General features: G+C 45.7%; 2 protein-coding genes across 2 annotated transcripts; one reads left to right on the forward strand and one right to left on the reverse strand.

The window, feature by feature from the left end:
• The first annotated feature begins 2,714 nt into the window (after nt 1-2,714).
• LOC131487885 (olfactory receptor 6Q1) lies at nt 2,715-10,925 on the forward strand. Its single transcript, XM_058689070.1, has 2 exons — nt 2,715-3,241; nt 9,255-10,925. The coding sequence occupies exon 2, from the start codon at nt 9,557-9,559 to the stop codon at nt 10,520-10,522; it is 966 nt and encodes a 321-aa protein (XP_058545053.1). The 5' UTR covers nt 2,715-3,241; nt 9,255-9,556; the 3' UTR covers nt 10,523-10,925.
• A 6,820-nt stretch (nt 10,926-17,745) lies between these two features.
• Nucleotides 17,746-20,134, reverse strand: LOC131486681 (vomeronasal type-2 receptor 116-like). Its single transcript, XM_058686571.1, has 3 exons — nt 20,038-20,134; nt 17,911-18,306; nt 17,746-17,834 (listed from the first exon to the last, which is right to left on the reverse strand). The coding sequence occupies exons 1-3, from the start codon at nt 20,051-20,053 to the stop codon at nt 17,746-17,748; spliced, it is 501 nt and encodes a 166-aa protein (XP_058542554.1). The 5' UTR covers nt 20,054-20,134.
• Between the last annotated feature and the right edge of the window lie 1,261 nt (nt 20,135-21,395).

Here is a 21,395-nt window from a genome sequence, read left to right on the forward strand (position 1 = left end):
CCTTAGTCACAGGCCTTGTTGGACTGTGGGCCCCTTAAGGACTGAGGCTGGGTATTTCACATCGGTACGGCACACAGCCTGGCCCAGGGTAGTTATGAAGTAGCTAAGGGTGGGATAAAGGGCAGGCAGGTAGGTGGGGGAGGTGGGGGATGTGTGGTCCATTCTAGTAAAGGAAGCCCTCATGGCATCCTTGATAAATGTGGAAGTCTCAAGATTTCATTTCACCCTAAACCTGAGTAGTTTAGATCCAGAGACCTTGGCGAAGAGTCTAGCTGGCATGGCGCCCTCCTTGGCTGGCCCCTCACCCTCCAGTCGTGTTTGTCCAGCTTGTCTACAAACTTGGGACTCCCACGGAGCTTCTGCACATCCCCTGGGGCAGAGTTTTCCATGATTTATTATCTCCTTTCCTTTGTTGTCTGAGCGCTTCAAATCTCCGTGGAGACTCGATCCCACAGGAGACCCCTTGGGTGTAAGAGCCACATATGTGGCATGTGAGTCATTTTATAGCCAGCGACAACCCTTGCTTCCTTCTTCTCTTGTTTGGCTCATGGTGGATCTCTGCCCTTCTCCGCAGGTTCAGAGAAGCCGTGATCCTTGAATTTGGGGTCTCCGTGCCACAATGAGATCCAGTAACCTGCACTGGCCACCAGCCCCAAGGTTCTGAGCATGTTGGGCCTTTGCCTTCCATCCACCCAGAGAAGAGATGGGGAAGTACCCAGGGGCAGGTGAGTGACCCTTTGGAGACCCCCGAGTACCTGGAGGGAAGTTGTTTAGTTTCTGGTTTACACGAAAGCTGGAAACCACAAGCTCATACCCAGAAAGCATGTAGACGGTGGCAAGTGGAGGGACATCCTCTCCCAAAGAGACCCCCAGTCTAGAGTAAGGATTCTTGGCTTCACATAACCCAATCCTTTCTTCCGAGTAGTCCCAATTTGTTACCTCATTCCTGCTTTCGAAAGTTCTTTTACTGAGTCACTGTGCTTTTAAACATCAACCCATTTTTCTTTTTTTTTTTTAATTTTTTTTTTTAACGTTTATTTATTTTTGGGACAGAGAGAGACAGAGCATGAATGGGGGAGGGGCAGAGAGAGAGGGAGACACAGAATCGGAAGCAGGCTCCAGGCTCTGAGCCATCAGCCCAGAGCCAGACGCGGGGCTCGAACTCACAAACCGTGAGATCGTGACCTGAGCTGAAGCTGGACGCTCAACCGATTGAGCCACCCAGGCGCCCCTCAACCCATTTTTCAAGTGAGGAAATAGGGACACACAGAATTCCACTGGTTTGCTTCAGCTCACACAGATTGGGGGGGGGCAGGAGACTTTTGGGGTGCTTTGGGTCCCCTTCATCTCTGTCTGTCCCTTCAAGTCACCTCAAATTAACCTACAATCTAAACAAGATCGGCTTGCTTGTTATTCAAGCAGCTTCAGGGCCATCTCTGGGCTCCGCTGAGACTCCCATCCCCTAGGCTTTCCCGTTATTGAAATTCTGCAGTAATCATAGTCCATGAGCGATGGAAGCAAGATAATAAGATCTTCCTAGAGCACACCGTGAAAGTTTTCAAAGAGCCTGCACATCCATTATATCGCTGATATACATAATATCCCAGGAGACTGGAAGTGTAGGTATTATTCCTATTTAAAGATTAGGAGCTAGAAGCTCAGAAAGTTTGGTTCTTTCTGCTGCACTGGGCTCTCCAGCTCGCCCCAGCACAGTGCTCTCTGTTGCACGTCTGACTGCAGAGACGTCCAGTTTATTTTCTCGTGCCTCCATTTCCCGTTTGCTCCCATTATGGGGAGACTGTATGTGAGTAGCTTTGAGGAACAGGTCATGCCTACTCAGTACTGAAGCTACCAGAATAATGTGAGAAGCCCTCAGTTAATTGATCAGATTTGGTGTTAGGAATGCTAACCCCCGGGGGAGGTGGTATAGTGGAAAGAGGGTGGGCTGTGGGGTCAGACTGGGCTGTATTTTCCTCCAGACTCTGCCACTTACTAGCTGGTTGAAGCAAGGCTCCTGGGAGCCCCGCATGTTAGATCCCTTTCTTTTCCTTCACAGCTACCTGGGGACAGAGGAAATCTAGGGCTTAGTGGAGTAGAGTTTGAAAAGAGATGATAGGGACGGCTGGGTGGCTCAGTCGGTGAAGTGTCCAACTTCGGCTCAGGTCATGATCTCATGGAGTCCTGTGTTGGGCTCTGCGATGACAGCTCGGAGCCTGGAGCCTGCTTCGGATTCTGTGTCTCCCTCTCTCTCTGCTCCTCCCCCGCTCACCCTCTGTCTTTCTCTTTCTCTCTCTCTCTCAAAAATAAACAAACATTAAAAAGAAAAAAAAGAAAAGAGATCATATAGTACAGGTTTTCAGGAAGTTTAAAATTAAGTTCAGGAGCTAAGCGAAGGAAATTATACATGAGATCAGTTCCACTTGTTCCCCACCCCTCCCCGACAGGCAGGTGCGAGTGGGTTAGTCCAGATCCACAGGCCTCAGGCTTGCAGGCCTCTCCAGGAGTGGGGCTGATGGGCAGGAGGTCGCCCACACTGGATGGTGCTCCCTTCTGGAAGTACTGGTGGGCTTCCTTGCCTTCCTGTTGCCTTGAAACCAGTAGCTGAAGGTGGAAAGGAAGCAGCACTCTGGGTCAGCATGACGCTAGGAGCGTGTCCCCTCTTTTATGACATCACAATTTATTGCATGCAGGTACGTGCATCCTGGTGACTCTTTTTGGCAACACAGTCACGGACAAACAAAGGCACTGTCTTCAATGGGCTGTGCTTGTGCGTGTGTGGGGGGGTGTTAGAAACAAACAAATAAATGTCTAACGGGTGACAGCGAAGCTGTGACAAAAATGTCAAGGCAAGAAGCGAGTCGGAGAGTGATGGGGTTGCGTTTTCAGACAGGAGCTCAGAAGGGGCTAAAGTGGCCTTACGCAGAGAATTAAAGGAAGTGCAGGAGGAAGCCGCACAGGCAGGGAAACAAAGGCAGTAAGAACAAAGGCCCTGCGCGGTCACTTCACACTGTTTTCTTCCATCTTTAGACCAGCCCTGCAAACGTGCGTATCGCGTCTCCCAGGCGAAGATGTGAAAAGAGAGACTCAGCAAGAAAAAGCAACTTGCCCAAACTAGAGCTGGTCCTCGCTGGCACCGGAGTCAAACTCCGATCCTCTGATCTCAGAGGCGGTGCTGGGAACCGGGGCCGTGTGCAATGGACAGTGTGAGATGTTGCCGGAGGAGCAGAGAAGTGGGCACGCGGTGAGCGAGGGGGAAGGGGAGCCAGGAGAGCCAGGACCGGGAGGCCAGGGGGTGGGGGTGTCCCTGGGCATCTAGCCTTTCCCGTCAGCCTCATGCTCAACTAGGCGTGGTGGCTGGTTCCTGACAGTTTTGTTGGCGTGCCAGTGAGTTCCTTTTGCAGTTCCTTCAGTGCAGGGGACAAGTGTCCCAGAGGTCAAGTGGACAGAAGGGACACAGGGAGAAATCCGGTCTCTCTGACCGGGCTCATCACGTAGCTGCACAAGCAAACAGCTGCAGGAGTGAAGTGTCAGTTTCCCCACGTGAGCCCCACACCGTTGTCCCCTATTCGTCAGGGAAAATCTTAGCCAAGGAAGCACCTTCTTTTGAAGACATCAAATTGGGCCAAGTGCCTGGGCGGCCTCTCTCCACATTCAGTCGCTTTCATGATCGTCCCCCGTGAGTGTCCCCTTCCCTGTCGGCTGCTTGCTCCCGATGTTGTACTTGGCTGGTTCTTTCCACCTGGGGAGGACGCCCTGGGTTAATAGGGCCGCGGAGACTCACTGGGTCCCTGCAGGTCCCAGAGCCTGCGGGGCGTTTCTCCAGCGGGCCTCTGAGCACAGAGAAGTTGACCTCACAGGCGGGCGGGGGCCTGGGTGCAGGGGTGACCTTCAGTGAAAGGCAGTGGCAGAGGGAGGTAGCATGGCCTGAGCAGGGAACACTGGCTCTTATGCCAGGCCTGCGGGTGTTTGCGCTCTGTCACCTCCTGGTTCTCCGATCCGATGCAAGTTACTTGCTGTCTCTGAGCTTGTTTTTTTCCAGTGCGTGAAACCCAGGACAGTCATACATCTCTGAAGTCTGGGTCATGGGATCGCAGCTTTGTTGTGGGTTTGAAAGGAGATAATGACCTAAGCCCAGCAGAATGTGGCCCACCGAAGGGACTTCTAAACATCCTCTTCCTCCTCCTTGGAGGGAGGGTCCTCTCCTACCCACACAGGACCTGAACGCTCTGAGGAGGCTCAGCAATTCCTCAAACTTGCCCAGAAAGCTTGCCTTGTTTAACCCATCTCTGGGGACTCACACGGTTCCATGAGAAATCCATTCATCTGGGTTGGACCTTGCCCTCCACCTAGGTTTTTCCATGGCATTTCGGTTAGGAGTCGTGGACCTAGGCTATGAAGACACCAAGTAGTCTGACTCCTCCCCCTCCTGCTTCTGCGGGGGGCCCCACAGCCTCTTCCCAAGGACTCATCTTTCACACTTCTCCTCCCTGGCCCACCTGACTCTCCTCTGCTGAACCTGGTTTTGTCAGTCAAGGATTATCTTGTCTCTCAGCCTGCACACGGTGATCTGGTTGGGAAATTCTTTCTTGATCTCACCTATCCCGTCTTCCTTCTGGGCCAGACGAACTGTCCCCGCTGTGTTCTCCCAGATGCATGGAAAGGGGCTCATCTTGTGGTGGTTGTTTCGTTTGGAGAGTTCTCAGACTCTCCTGAAAGACTCTGGGCTCTTCAATGGCAGGGCTCTTGAACCTTTATAGGCTTGGTGCCTAAGTGCAATGCCTGACACGCAACAGGCTCCTGGAGGAGGGCTCGACTGGGGAAGTGGCCAGAATCTAAGTCTGGGTAAATCACATCAGTAAATTACAAATGAACGAGTTTCAAATGGATTGCCAAGGATTAGATAATTGGGTGGGATTCTCCCTTTTTAATGAATGAAAGGGAATGAATATAAGTTAATAAATGAAGTAATGGGTCATCCATTCAAGTATTTTATTCATTTAAACCTTTTGAACGTTTTTCTCAGTATAACGATTCGATCCATTTGACAGCTTGAGTTAGTGTCTTGGGCCTCAAAGTATGCAACTGGGTCTTGGGCAGTAGAGAAAGAGCTGATCCCAATGATTGTGTAGTTTAGATACTAGGCTTTGGCTTGGAAATGAAGACTGGGCCCTGTTTTACTTTATTTTTAATTTTTTTGCCCTTTTTATAATGATTTTATTTATTTATTATTTTTTAAAATATAATTTATTGTCAAATTAGCTTCCATACAACACTCAGTGCTCGTCCCAGCAAGTGCCCTCCTCAATGCCCATCACCCACTTTCCCCTCTACCCCACCCCCCCAACAACCCTCAGATGATATTTTTAATTTAAAGTTGATTTATTTATTTTGAGAGACACATAGACAGCACGAGTGGGTGAGGGGGAGAGAGAGGGAGAGAGAGAATCCCAAGCAGGCTCTGTACCACCAGCACAGAGCCTAAGGTGAGGCTCTGTAAAAAAAAACAATTTTTTTAAGTTTATTTATGTATTTTGAAAGAGAAAGAGAAAAGCAAGGAGGGGTAGAGAGAGAGAGAGGGAGAGAGAGAATCCCAAGAAGGCTCTGCACCCTCAGCGCAGAGCCTAATGTAGGGCTTGAACTCACGAACCATGAGATCATGACCTGAGCCGAATCAAGAGTTGGACACTTAACCGATGGAGCCACCCAGACGCCTCTGCCCCATTTTACTTTATTAATTAGAGGCTAGGATATGGGATGCAATGAAGCCTATTTATAACACAACGAGTCAAGTCAGGCTCTACAGCACGTATGTGTAGTGAGTATCTTCCAGGAAGGGCATCCAGGAAGGGTAAGCACTGCCCTCAAACTGTTACATTATAAACCAGATTGCAAAGGGGAGAAATATTGAGGGATTGTGTGCTGAAATTTCCTGGAGCCAGCAGAAGCATGAAGTCTCTAGGGCTGCAATGCAGTTATATTTGGCCAGGAAGCCCATGTTTATAGACCACTCGCCGTGGGGATGTTAAAGAATGGACTTAGGAATGCAGGAATCTGAAGACTTTGACCTTTTCCTGACCATCTCTGTGTGCTTCTGTTGCCAAGAAATCATGGGTTGTTGAAGCCAGAAGGAACCTGCTTAATTCTTTTTTTAGGGGAAGGAACAAGGAAGGTTTTAGACCTTGTCAACCTAAATTCAGATCCCAGTTTAGACATTTATTTTTTTTATTTCCCACGACCCCAGGATCACCATCTGAGCTGAAATCAAGAGTTGGACGCTCAACCAACTGAGCCACTCAGGTGCCCCAAGGCATTTGTGAGCGTAGGCAAAACATGACACCTTTTCCTACAGAGGGTCCAAGTTATTGAATAATTCACCCAAGCTTCTGGAACCAAGGCACCACTATTTCAGTTATATAGTGTTGCACATCAAGCCACTCCCAAACTTAGTGGCATAAAGTAGAAATAATTTCCTATTTAGCTCAGAAATCTGCAACGTGGGGAGGTCCCAGCAGGGAAGGCTGGTGTCTGCTGGGGCAGCTCAGCTGGGGGTTGAAGACCTATTTCCCAGACGGCTCAGTCACCCGGCTGGCACGTTGGGGCAGTGAGAGTTTGGCTGAGGGAGGGAGAACTTAGTCCCTTCCAACGTGGGCCTTTCTGCAGGCCGCTTGGGCTTCCTCACCCTGTGGTGACCGGGTTCCAAGAAGCAGGGAGAGGAATCGATTTCTTAAGACCCGAGCCTGGAAATTGGCATAGCATCACTTCTGTCTTGTTCTGTCGTCAAGCAATCAGCAAGACCAGGTTTAAGGGAAGTGGCCATAGATCCCACTTGTTAATGAGAAGAGCGTCAATGAATTTGGGGCCGTGATTTAAAAGGGCCGTATGATGGAGACATTATATTCTTTCACTGAATCTAAAACAAGGTAGGGATTCATCTTAGTAGTCTTATTCTTATTCACTTCTTTTTTATTAAAAATAGTATTATTATTTTAGAAATCTTAATTTTGGTGTAGTTAGCATGCGGTGTTATATTCGTTTCAGGTGATTTCAAGTGATTCAACACTTCCATACAACACCCGGTGCTCATCATAACAAGTGCACTCCTGAATCCCCATCACCTATTTAACCCATCCCCTACCCTTCCCCACCCCTGTAGCTCTCAGTTTGTTCTGTATAGTGAAGAGTCTGTCTCTCTTTCCCCCCTTTGCTCATTTGTCTTGTTTCTTTTTTTTTTTTTAATTTTTTTTCAACGTTTTTTATTTATTTTTGGGACAGAGAGAGACAGAGCATGAACGGGGGAGGGGCAGAGAGAGAGGGAGGCACAGAATCGGAAACAGGCTCCAGGCTCCGAGCCATCAGCCCAGAGCCCGACGCGGGGCTCGAACTCACGGACCGCGAGATCGTGACCTGGCTGAAGTCGGACGCTTAACCGACTGCGCCACCCAGGCGCCCCTGTCTTGTTTCTTAAATTCCACATATGTATGAGATCATATGGGATTTGTCTCTCTCTGACTGACTTATTTCGCTCGGCATTATGCCCTCTAGATCCATCCATGTTGTTGCACATGGCAAGATTTCATTCTTTTTTTTATGGTTGAATAATATTCCCTTGTCTATATCAAGACCACATCTTCTTTAACCATTCGTCTATCGATGGACACTTGAGCTGCTTCCATAGTTCGGCGATTTTAGAGTAGATGATGCCGCGGTAAACACAGAGGTGCGTGTATCCCTTCGAAGTAGTGTTTTCATATTCTTTGGGTGAATACCCAGTAGTGGAATTAGTGGATCATAGGCTAGTCCTGGTTTTAATTTTTTGAGGAATCTGCATACTGTTTTCCAGAGTGACTGCACCAGTTTGCATTCCCAACACCTGTGTTTTTTACTATCGGCTTTTAAAAAGGGAATTTCGAGTGATTTTTCCCAGGCTCACATATCTCACATTGATGGTGGAACTTGGATTCAAACTCAGTCCTATTGATTCTGTCTCTTACTAGCTCTGTTCGCTCCCCATGCCTCGAGCCCGCGGCCATCATCACCCCATGCTACACCTGCAAAACCTCCCCGCCTGGCCTTTCTGCCATGTTCCTCTCCAAACCTGCCTCGGCACAGCACACTTGGTCCTTATGAAGGGCAGGAAGCTTACCTTGCTCCTCTGCTTAAGTTCCTCAACACTGTCTGTTGCCCCCAGACTGAACCTCAGCTCTGTCTTTTCTCTTAACTCGGCTTCTCACTCTCCGTGATGCCCTTGCCTGCTCCCCGGGCTCAACGAGTGCCGTCTCCCTCCCATACTCTACTCCAGAAGTCTACATTTAAATTTTGCTCTGTTATGTATTGACCCAAACGTGGTGCAAAATGCTTTAGAAGGACTATCTATTTTAAAATTCCACTAGTCTGTTAAATTCTTTTGTATTGAACTTTAAAAATTTTGTAATTATTAGTATTATTATTTTAAATGTATTTATATTGAGAGAGAGGGAGAGAGAAAATCCCAAGCAGGCTCCTGGATACCAGCACAGAGCCTGATGTGGGGCTCAATCCCATGAATCATGAGATCATGGCCTGAGCCAAAACCAAGAGTTGGATACTCAACCGACTGAGCCACCCAGGCCCCTCTATGATTATTTTTTTAAAAGATTCCCTAAATTCTTTTGTATTTAAAGCCAGGTATGCTTGATCAGGAAGTCAAGCTCTTTCTTTTTTCAATGTTTATTAAAATTTTTTGAATGTTTTGTTTATTTTTGAGAGAGGGGTGGGGAGGGGCAGAGAGAGAGGGAACCACAGAATCTGAAACAGGCTCCAGGCTCTGCACATAGCCTGATGCAGCGCTCGAACCCATGAACTGTGAGATTCTGATCTGAGCCAAAGTTGAATGCTTAACCGACTGAGCCACCTAGATGCCCCCCTCCCCCCACTTTTTAATGTTTATTTATTTTTGAGAGAGAGACAGCGAGTGCGGGTCAAGGGCAGAAAGAGAGAAGGAGACAGAGGATCTGAAGCAGGCTCTGTGTTGACAGCAGAAAGCCCGATGTGGGGCTTGAACTCAAGAACTGTGAGATCATGATCTGAGCCAAAGTCAGATGTGTAACCGACTGAGCTAGCCAGGCGCCCCCAAAACTAAGCTCTTAACTTCTATGGTAACCTGTACCTACTGAGGTTTCCCAAATGCACGGATTTCTCTCCGGTATCCGGGGTTTAATACTTGCTGTGCTCTCTTTACTTCTCTTTTTTCTCACTCACTTATCCTTCTCTTCCAGGCTCCAGTTGAGACAACACTTCCTCTAGGAAGCATTTGCTGATTCCTCCAGACTTGGGGGAGCTTCCCTGCTATTTCCTCCCATAACGTCTGCATCCTTATCCAGCACTTTAAATTTTGTACTGAAATTGTCTGTTTTCTGGAGCTCCTCGCAGGCTATACATTCTTCGGGGGCAGGGCCAGTGTCTTGACTTTGCTTTCCTCTTCTGAAATGAAAGATGTCTCAGTGTGCCATCCTCACTGGTTCTCCTTGAGTTGTCGTTGTCCGTGAGGTTATGAGCGTCCTGACTCTCACTTCCACCTATGCAGCCATATGCCCCAAACTGGACCCACGTAACGGAGTTTGTCATAGTGGGCTTTGCTGGGGTGCATGAAGCACGCCCCCTCTTCTTTACACTCTTCCTCACCATGTACCTATTCACCCTGGTGGAGAACTTGGCCATCATCGTGGTGGTGGCTTTAGACCACCGGCTACGTAGACCCATGTATTTCTTCCTGACGCACTTGTCCTGCCTTGAAATCTGGTACACTTCGGTGACAGTGCCCAAGATGCTGGCTGGTTTTATTGGGGTAGGTGGGGGCAAGAACATCTCCTATGCTGGCTGCCTGTCCCAGCTCTTCATCTTTACCTTCCTGGGGGCAACGGAGTGTTTCCTACTGGCTGCCATGGCCTATGACCGCTATGTGGCCATTTGTATGCCTCTCCGATATGCGGCCTTGGTGTCGTGGGGCGCCTGCGTCCGTCTGGCCGCTGCTTGTTGGCTGGCAGGCCTCCTCACACCTGTTTTGCCTATCTACCTCATGTCCCAGCTGACGTTTTGTGGCCCCAACGTCATCGACCACTTCTTCTGTGATGCCTCACCGCTGCTAGCCTTGTCCTGCTCAGATGTCACCCTGAAGGAGACCACAGACTTCCTCGTTTCTCTGGCGGTGCTCCTGGCCTCCTCTACGGTTATTTCTGTGTCCTATGGCAACATCGTCTGGACGTTGCTGCACATCCATTCAGCTGCTGAGCGCAGGAAGGCCTTCTCCACTTGTGCAGCTCACCTGACAGTGGTGAGCCTCTTCTATGGCACTCTTTTTTTCATGTATGTCCGGACCAAAGTGGCCTCCTCCGTCAACTTCAACAAGGTGGTGTCTGTCTTCTACTCCATTGTCACGCCAATGCTCAACCCCCTCATCTATAGTCTTCGGAACAGGGAGGTGAAGGGAGCTCTGGGCCGAGCCTTGTCCCTCAGGTCTTGGAAAGGTCAGCAAGGAGGAAGGTGAAGACCTAATTTTCTTGCCTTGGCTCTTCAGAAGGAGGGTGGTGAGGACGAGGCGACAGAGCAGTGACCTGGGTGGTCATGAGTTATAGATTATGTATTAGTTAAAGTAAACTGTTAATCTGGTGTAATGAGAGACACCTGGCTATAAAGGGGCTTAAAGAAGGAAAGAGATTTGTTCTTTCCTGCAAGAGTCCAAGGTGAGTGCTTCAGGTTGGCTCTGCTCAACAGGCAACGATGGAAGTTCCCTCATTCCATAGTGTCAACATCCCTTAGGATTTGGCAAACTAAGTGCCGTGGGCCAAATTCAACTCGACACTTGTTTTTAATGAGCTGTAAGCTAAGAATGGTTTTTAGACTTTTAAATGGTTGTAAACAAATCAAAAGTAAAATAATATTTCATGACACATAGTCATTTTATTTTTTATTTTAATTTTTAATTTGAGAGAGAGAGAGTGAGGGAGAAGCAGAGGGAGAGACAGAGACAGAGACAGAGACAGAGAGAGACAATCCCATGCTCAGCACGGAGCCTGATGCATGGCTCCATCTTACAGCCATGAGATGATGACCCGAGCTGACATCAAGAGTCAGATTCTCAACTGACTCAGCTACCCAGGTGCCCCGATCCATAATCACTTAATAAAATTAAAAGTTCAGTGTCCATAAATCGAGTTTTACTAGGATACGATCACACCATATGTGTTATCTATGGCTCCATTCGTGCTACAATGACAGAGTTGAGTAGCTGAGATAGTGACCATATGCCAACCCTCAGTCTAGGGCCTTCTTGTTATCTACATGGTCAGCATGAGGTTCCAGGGAGCAAGAAGGGTGAGGATAGATCAAGGAGGAAACAAACTTCATGTCTTAAGGTTTCTCCACTAGATGTAGAAACCATCATTTCTACTCACCTCTGTTGGTGAGAAATTAGCCATAGCTCCCAGCTCTTTGCCAGGGTACTGAAAAGAGTCTGTAGCTAGGCAACCAGGTACCCAGCCCCAATTTGATTATTGTGGAGAAAAAGGAGAACAAATTTTGGCAGACGACTAGCTGTTTCCACCCATAAAGTCCCCAGAATCATAGCTGATTTTCCATGTGCTCCATGTACTTAATTTCTTTGTAGCTACATTGTCTTATTTGAAGTATAGGCCCATCTGACTTCTATACCAACCTGCTTCTTTGAAATATAAGATGTCAGCTCGCTTGAAGTGAGGCTTAAAAGACCATTATAATTCAAGTGGTTCCCTACATGTAGATAGTTGTATCTTAAAGACATTTATAATCATCATTTGAATGTGGATTCCAGAAACTATAGTATATAGAAGGAGAAAATGCTGAGCTTGACTGGATTGGGGGAAGGACAGATTTTTTTGTGATGGTGTTTCTCAACTGGCCAAGAGCAAGCAGGTTGCATGATGGTGCCCGTAGCAACACAGTCTCTACATCCCCCACTCAACCCAGTATCTTAGCTGCTGCACTTTTTATGGTTGGCAGAAAGGGCACAAATCATAAGTTTTGAAAAACATTTCATTTAATGAATGTTATATCAGTAATGAGCTTTATGTTCTTTTGGATGATGGCAGCATGCAAAATCAGTGCAAAGATGAGAAACTTTCACGATCAAAAATAAGAATTCATATGAAAGAAATAGGATAGAACTTTCAGATACCTGACCTGAGTAGATTTGAGCACAAAATGTATTTGACTTTTAGGTTTCTGGCTGATGGAAACAAACAAAGCATACTGGGTATATAAGAGTTCTCCAGAGAAACAACCAATAAGATCTATCATCTATCTATATCTATCTATCTATCTATCTATCTATCTATCTATCTATCATCTACCTACCTACTATAACGATATAACTATACATCTATTTAGATTGATTGAGAGATGGATATAAGAAGAGATTTATTATAGGTATTGGCTCACACAATATGGAGGCTGGGAGGTCCCATGATCTGTCATTTGATAGCGGGAGAAGCTAGAAAATCAGTGGTGTAATTCAGTCTGAGCCTGAAGGTTTGAAAACTGGAGGAGCCTATGGTGTAGGTCCTGGTCTGACACCAAAGGTCCAAGAATCAGGGGCACTAATGTCCAAGGGCAGGAGAAGATTGATGTCCCAGCGCAAGCCAAGAGAGCAAGTTCTCCCTTCTTCCCCCTTTTTGTTCATTCAGGCCCTGAATGGACTGGATGATGCCCACCTGTATTGGTGAGAGCAATCTTCTCCTTCTTCTTTTTTTAATATTTATTTAAATTCAAGTTAGTGAACATACAGTGTAGTATTGGTTTCTGGAGTAGAACCCAGTGATTCATCACTTACGTATGATACCCAGTGAGAGCAATCTTCTTTATTCAGTCTGTTTATTTAAATGCTAATCTCTTCAGAAAAAAAACCCTCACAGACACACCCAAAATAACATTTTAAAGACTGAACATCCCTTATCCCAGTGAAGTTGACACATAGAATTAACCATCATACCAGGTCATGACATTCTCATTTATGGTTCCAGAAAGAACTTAAATTCAAACCCAGGGAATGCTTTCTGGATTTTGACTCTAAGAACAACTCTATGGGAAGTGTCAGTAAAGGCTTACAATTCTGAGCTTGTGGAAGAAAGAATCTATATTTTTGAGATAAATTACTTAAAATGGTAAGAACTCAGAGGCATACTTTTAGAAAGGATCCTAAATATGTAAAAGTGCATCCTGGTTTAATAAAACCTGATACAAGAAAATAAACTGATAATATGGTATTATGCATTCACTATACTTCACTAAAAGAAAAACTGAAAAAAAGGCCTCTGTGAGTGTGATTATTTACATTGTGAAGCAATCACTCCCTTAAAAAAAAGACCTACCTGCCAGAATCTGGAGTGCTCATGAAGTACATGATATGTGTAGGTATTGACAGCTGAAGTTTTTATTCTTAATTAATTAATTAATTAATTGGCTTCTGACTTTGTTTTCACATTATAATGGACACAATATTATATTAGTTTTAGGTGTCCAAAATGGTGATTCAGTATTTTTGTACATTATGAAATGGCCAACTTGATAAGTCTGGTTACTATCAGTCAATCAGTCACTAGACAAAGTTAGTACAATGTTAATAACTATATTCTTTGCAAGCTGGTGCAGCCACTCTGGAAAACAGTATGCAGGTTCCTCAAAAAACTAAAAATAGAACTACCCTATGACCCAGCAATTGCACTACTAGGCATTTATCCAAGGGATACAGGTGTGCTGTTTTGAAGGGACACATGCACCCCCATGTTTATAGCAGCACTATCCACAATAGCCGAAGTATGGAAAGAGCCCAAATGTCCATCGATGGATGAATGGATAAAGAAGATGTGGTATATATGTATATAAAATGGAGTATTATTCAGCAATCAAAAAGAATGAAATCTTGCCATTTGCAACTACGTGGATGGAACTGGAGGGTATTATGCTAAGTGAAATTACTCGGTCAGAGAAAGACAAAAATCATATGACCTCACTCATATGAGGACTTTAAGAGACAAAACAGATGAACAAAAGGGAAGGGAAACAAAAAGAATGTAAAAACAGGGAGGGGGACAAAACAGAAGAGACTCATAAATATGGAGAACAAACTGAGGGTTGCTGGAGGGGTTGTGGGAGGGGGGATGGGCTAAAAGGGTAAGGGGCACTAAGGAATCTACTCCTTAAATCATTGTTGCACTACATGCTAACTAATTTGGATGTCAATTTGAAAAAATGAAAAAAAAAAAAAAAAAAAGAAAATCCCCCACAATAAAGTAACTATGATCAGAAAAAGAAATAACTATATTCCTTATGCTGTTTCTACTTTACATTCACTGACTTATTTTAAACTGGAAGTTTGTGACAGCTAGAGTTTTTATTTTTTATTTTTGTTTATTTATTTTGAGAGAGACAGAGACAACACGAGTGGGGGAGGGGCAGAGAGGGAGACAGAGAATGCCAAGCAGGCTCCAAATTGTCAGTGCAGAGCCTGATGGTGGGGCTGGAACCCATGAAACCGTGAGATCATGACCTGAGTTGAAATCAAGAGTTGGATGCTTAAGCAACTGAGTCACCCAGGTGCCTCTATTTTTTAATTTTTTGATTAATTTATTATTTTTTTTCATGTTTATTTATTTTGAGAGAGACAGAGAGTGAGTTCATGGGCATGTGGGTGGAGGAGGGGCAGAGAAGAGAGGGAGAGAGAGGATCCCAAGCAGCCTCCTTGCTGTCAGTACGGACCCCAATGGAAAGCCCAGTGTAGAGCCCGAAGCTGGACTCCATTTGCAGAGCCCAATGTGGGGCTCATTCTCATGAACCGTGAGTTTATGACTTGAACTGAGATCAACAGTTGGTTGCTTAGCTGACTGAGCCATCCAGGCTTCCAACAGGTAAAGTTTTTAAGGCCACTACCAATGGTAGATAATTCCGCAGTGAAGATAAATTATGAAACCATGACAGGAAACATACGTACCCTTGTAAATGGGGAATTTCTGAGAATATAATTTCTTCTTTGGGGGTATATTTGTTCGTTGAGTGAAACATAGGCAGGTGAAGTGCTAACAGTGTATAGACATTACTTCACCAGAATCCAGAGAATGTCACAATGAATAATTAGCAATAAGACTTACTAACACAGAATTCCGTAAGGAGCACTGCTCCTCTTGTTTTGTCCATTCTGGGTACCAGGATATTGACTGAATTGTTAGTTAGGGACTATTTGGGAGCCATCCAGGAGAAGGTCCTTTGACTTAGGACTTGGTGTGAATGACTGGATCTACATACTGAAGTCAGAACTCTACAGTTTGCTGTGTACCATTATGTAACCATTGTCGTAGGCTTTGATGTGGGTCTATGTACCTAAGGCCCTTCTGGAGCCCCTTCTATGATTCCATATTCTTTTTATCCTTTGCACCTACGCTGGGATTCCAATACCTTTTTCAGGGGTCTTAGTCTTTGGTTGGTCTCTCACTTTTCAATTTTCACATGTGAAGTCCTTAGCAACTGATTTCTTTTTTTTCTTAAAGTTTATTTACTTTGAGAGAGAGAGAAAGCAGGGGAGGGGCAGAGAGAGAGAGAGAGTGAGTGAATCCCAAGCAAGTTCTGGGCTGACACCACAGAGTCCATCATGGGGCTCATACTCATGAACCATGTGATCATGACCTAAGCCAAAGCCAAAAGTTGGACGCTTAACGGACTGAGCTACCCAGGTGTCCCCTTAGCAATTGATTTCTAAGCTATGTTTGTCAAAAGTGTGGAATGCTACGGCTTTCTGTTTCTCTAAATTGAGTCTTCTCTATCTATATCCTTGTTTTCATTGGTGGCTTCACTGTCACTGGCCTAAATATTATTTTCGGCCAGCCATGGCAAGATAGAAGCATTTTATTTTATTTATTTTAATTTTTTAAATTATTATTATATTTGAGTAGGCTCCACACCTAAAGTGGGGCTTGAACTCACAACCCTGGGATCAAGAGTCAGATGCTTTACCGACTAAGTCAGCCAGCCACCCCAAGACAGGAGCATTTAAAATCCCTTTTTGCAGGAACTTAAAATGGATCTCATCGCCAAGAAAACGTGGATGCATCCAGACCTTGAGACAGTGTGTGCAGCACCATTCAGCTCTGTCCCTTCCCATAGAGCATTCCAGGAGCACTAAAAGTTAACTGATGCCCAATACTTTGTCAGCTTTGTTAACGTCCTCAGACTCTCTTGCAAGTGGAAGAGCTTTATTTAGAGCAGACTTTGCTCTGGTGGTTGCTCAGCTGGGTCTGTGACAGTCACCTGTCTCCACCTACCCAAAGATAAGCAAGCTGACCAGAGGAGGCACGAGTTGTTTAATTCTTGTAGAACAGTTTCACAATAGATATATTTAGTTTACTCTGATCAGGTTAGGTCGGAAATGTTACACCATAAGCTTTGCAAGGGCTATATTTTAGCCTTCCTGGAGGTCCCCCCTCAGGACATAGCTTGGAGCAAGGGTCTCATAAAAGCTTTAGTTATTTAGCAAAGAGTCAAGACATCCAGGCGTGCCACTACGTATAATTTTATTGAGCTATCTAACAGATACTTGTTTAGTTCTTACTATGTGCCAGGTACTGTTCTAAATGCTTTATAGATAGTAATTCATTTACTCCTCGCTGATAACCCCACAGAATTGGTGCTGTTATCTTCCTTTGCACGTGAGGAAACTGAGGTACCGAGAAGTAATGTAACTTGACCAAAGTCACACAGCTGAGTAAATGGAGAACCAGGACTTTAAACTTACTCATCTAACATCTGCACAACGATGCCCTGGGTACCTGGGTCTCTTCTTGTGAAAGGACAGGGTGGATGGATGACTTTAAATACCTACCTTTGAGTGTTAAATATGTGCTGGGCATTCCTATACATTTTCTCACTTCATCATATCAGCCCAGAGAGGGAGGCTTAGTCTCATTTTACATCAGTGGAATCGGAGTCTCGGAGAGGTTAAGCCACATCCCAAGGTTCACACAGGTACAACATGGAGAAGCTAGGAGGATTTGAGCCAGGGTTCTTTGACTCTATTGAGCCACTCTCCTCTGCAAGATCTCTACCAATGCTAGCTTTGCATGCATTGACTTATTCATTCACCAAACAGCTATGTCTCCTCTCCATACCACACATCGGCTGGTTGCTGAGTGGCCACAGGATGAATTACACTAGATGCTTCCATCCAGGACAACATTACTGCAAACACGTCTCATGTTCCTCTGACAGAATGAAATACAATATAGAAGCCACTAAGCGACAAGGAGGGGTCTGGACCAGGGTGACAGGGAATGTTTTCCTGGGGGCCAGTCCAAAGAGGGCATCCCTGGGAACACAGCACTCCCCATGGTCCACTTTTGACCTTCCCATCTGAGATGACACCTGCCAAGCATTTTCTCTTTTGGGTTCTTCTCAGGATGGAGAAGGATGATGTAGCGTTTGGGAAAGAAGAGGCATGACACGAGACCTGCTGCTGATGCTAAGATGGCAAAGACCTCCACGGCCACCGTGTCTTTGCCTTGGGTGCTCATGTGGGCAGGGATGAAGGACGCCCAGACACAGGAGCACACGCACATGCTGAGAGTGAAACGCTTTGCTTCGTTGAAGGGGTCAGGTAGCCGGCAGGTGCGGAAGGTCACCAGCAAGCTGAGCAATCCTAGCAAACCCAAGTAACCCAGCATGGCATAGAACAGTTCCAAGGAGCCCTCATCACACTTTACCATCATCGTGGTCCCAGGCTCCGTAGAGCTCACAGGCCGTGGGGGCCATCAGATCACCCAGAGTGCACACAAGTTTGTCTGGACCAGGGAACAGACAATGGGGATGGTGCTAGGGAGAAGTGGCCACGCCACCCTCCCAATCTGGGTATCTGGCCAGGTGGTTGGAAGGCTGCCAGGACCACGACGGGCTTGGCCAGGACAGTGGACACACAGGTTGCGAAGGTGACCCCAAAAGCTGCCTGGCGCACAGCACACGTGAAGGGCCTTCGGTGCCCAATGAACAGGAAGGGGCCGAGGAAACAGCAGACCAAGGAGGACAACAAAAGATAGCTGAGCTGGTGGTTACTGGCTTGGATGATGGGGGTGTGGTGGTGCCGGATGAAGATGCCTAAGATGGCCAGGGCAAGGAGGAAGAGCAGGGCTGTGCAGACAGCCAACACTGCACCGAGGGGCTCATGGTAGGAGACGAAGTCAAGCATTTTGGGGATGCACCAGCTCTTCTCCATATCAGGCCACTCGTCCTCAGGGCGCCTCTCACATGCAGCATCATCTGAAGGGAGAAAGAGAAACTGGGTCAGAGAACATAATGGGGAAGCTTCTGGAAACTTTCCCGTGGTCAAACAATTATATGGCTACTGATGGCTTTTCCGGTAGGTCCTGTGTATTTCAGTCTTGTTACGGTGGACCTTCCAGGCTGCTGATGTCCTCAGATTGAAGGCCGAAGACACAGATGGTAGAAATCCTGATAGCAGCTGTTCATCAGGCATCAAACTATAGTGAAATAACATTGACACAATAACCTATGGAAGCTCTAACTCCTATCTGGGCTTCACCCCTTTGAATCGAACCGCCGTTGTGCTCGTGTCATAATTACTAGTGACGGCTAAACTTATTCATGCACTTATTCATTCAGTAGCCCATTTAATTTAAGGAATTTCAATGGGTTGCTTACTATGTACACAGACTCTTTCTATCTCTTCCTCTTTTTTAATGGAGGCACCTATGTCTAAATCACTCCTTTGATAGAGATGATCAGAACTTTGCTTTCCATAGTGATTTTAAGGATAGGTTTTGTGACTGGAGCTCTGGAGCGGTCAAAGGATCTCATTTCACCCCTTTCTTTGACTGGGTAACGTCTTCATGTTCCAGATGCTTGATTCTATGCTCTAATCTGCAAGTTCAAGGCTGACTTCTTATTTACCATTTCTGTCATCCTCTCTTTAGCATCTGGTGTCTCTTTCTCAGCTTCATTCAGCAGTGCCTTTCTCTTTAAATGGGCAAAAAGTATCCTCAAAGTCCCTGCCTTTCCCACGCTAAAAATTTCTGGTGTGACAGAAGGCCTTCCCCGTCCTGTGGCTTCAACGATTTCCTGGATTCTGAGCCTGTTCCTCCTGTATTCTCTCTCAGTATGTGGGTTGCTTATCAATCTCCCCAAACACACTGAAATGCACTGCTTCTCCACTTAAGTAATTCTGTGTCTCCCAGTTCTTGCAGAGTAGGGTCCACAATCCTGAGTCTGGCAGAGAAGGGCCTCTGTTATCCAGCCCCCTGCATCCTGCGTCTCTCATCAGGGACTATGCTCAAGTCACTCTCTGCTCCTTATTGCTCTCCTGTCTTGAACCTTTGCTAATGTGTTCCTTGGCCTGGACTATCCTTGTCATGTTTTGTTGCCTCAGCAATCCCACTTGTTGCTCAAGTGAAAAGTCCTCCTACAGACCCTTTGTTAGAATTAATTGTTCCTCTGCAGTCTCATGTTTTGATGTTTGAACTTTTATTAAGGCAATGGATTTCACTTTATAGTCTAGTTTCTTTACCGTGTCAGGTCTGGGGACACAAGGATCACCTCCTTGAAGAGATCATAAGCTCTGTGGGTCTAGGGGCTGTGCTTCATTTGTTGTTATCACCCTTGCACCCAGAACAGTGACCGCATACAGTAGGTGCCAGTTAATATCTGCTGAATGAACGGCATCTTAGCAAAATGCAGATTAGGTCAATAGAGGGATTTTTTCCCCCAATATTTACAGAATGGCTACGATGTGTCAGACGTGAAACTAGACACAGAATTTGGACAAACTCATCGTTGTTGGAAGAACTAATAGCCTTAGATGCCTTTAATGTAGCAAGTGGGAAGGGCATCTTGACAAAATCTTTTTGATTTCCTCTTGCCTGGGTTTTTCTTTCCTAGTAAAGGAGTCTTCCCATCATGTGACTATCAGGTCTTGTCTGAAGTCTACCCTGGCTGCAGGCTGGACCCTCTGTATAAGGGTAACCTCTTTCTTACCCGGTGTCATGGTCATCTCTCCTTTGGGGCAGGCAATGCAACTGTAGCAGCAGTTTGACTTCTCAGATATGATTGACTTCCTGGTTCCCACAGGACATTTTTCATTGCAGATTGAGGTAGGGACCTATTCACGACAGGAGAGACAGTGCTGGGGAGACTTCATGGGGGACCGAGCAGCATCTGTGAATTCAGGTCTTGGAAGAATTACCAGCAACATTCTACCTCACTAGGTCCCTTCCTCTCTTCTTTGCTCCTCCCTCTCTTTCCTTTACCTCCTTCTCCTTTCCTTTCCTCTTCACCTTCTCTCCCTTTCCTGCTCAGGTAGTTACCAATGTGTTCCATGTATCAGGTACTGTGCAGGATATTAGGGAAATAATAGGTAACAATGAACTCTTAGAAGAGAAGAAGAAAGGAACAGAGATGAACTACAAGTACAGCCTGGATCAGTTAACAAAATAGCAATAACTACATACCTATCAATAATTACTTTAAATGTAAATGCACCAAATTCTCCCAGCAAAGGATAGAGACTTGAAACTATAAGACTGAAGGAAAAAATAGTGAGTAATCTGGTAAACATTGGCCTAAGCAATGTTTTCCTAGATATTTTTCCTCAGGTACAGGAAATAAAAGCAAAAATGAAGGATTGGAACCACACCAAAATAAAATGCTTTTGCTCAGGAAGCCATCAAAAAAACAAAAAGGCAACCTATCCAATTAGAGAAAATGTTTGTAAATGATACATCTGATAAAGGGTTAATATCTAAAATAGAGAAAAAAGCTTACACAAGCCAATGCTGAAAAACAAACAATTCAGTTGCAAAACGGGCAGAGGACCTGAACAGACATTTTTCCAAAGAAGAGATACAGATGGCCAAGAGACACAAGAGAAGATGTGTTTTCTCTTCTTAGGCAACATCGCCAGTCATCAGGGAAATGCAGATCAAATTGAATTAAATTGGAAGTTATAGATACTCTACTTTCCCATTTTCTCATTAATTTCCTTTGCCTTTAGCAAGCTCCTTTGTTTGGGGAGCCATGGGGTGGTTTGGGAAGGTTTTGTTTGCTGAACAGTCTCTGAGTTGTGTAAGTCAATGGTCCACCCTCCCCTCCCGTTGACCAAGTGATTTAAGTCGGTTCAACATAACAAATACTGCCAGGCGCTTGGAGCTGTGAGGTGCTGTGTGGGTGTGGTCCTTAAGTGGGTCTTAGCTCTTATCTTTAGGAGTCCTTCTGCCCACATAATGGCTCTGTCATTTATCTGCAGCTCTTTTCCAGGAAGTGCTCTGAAGGCAAAATGTCCAACAATGGCTGTCTGTCCTCTCTGGTCTGGGAGGAAAGAGATGTTTTTAATGCCA

This window comes from Neofelis nebulosa, chromosome 10, assembly GCF_028018385.1.
Source record: "Neofelis nebulosa isolate mNeoNeb1 chromosome 10, mNeoNeb1.pri, whole genome shotgun sequence".
NCBI lineage: Eukaryota > Metazoa > Chordata > Mammalia > Carnivora > Felidae > Neofelis > Neofelis nebulosa.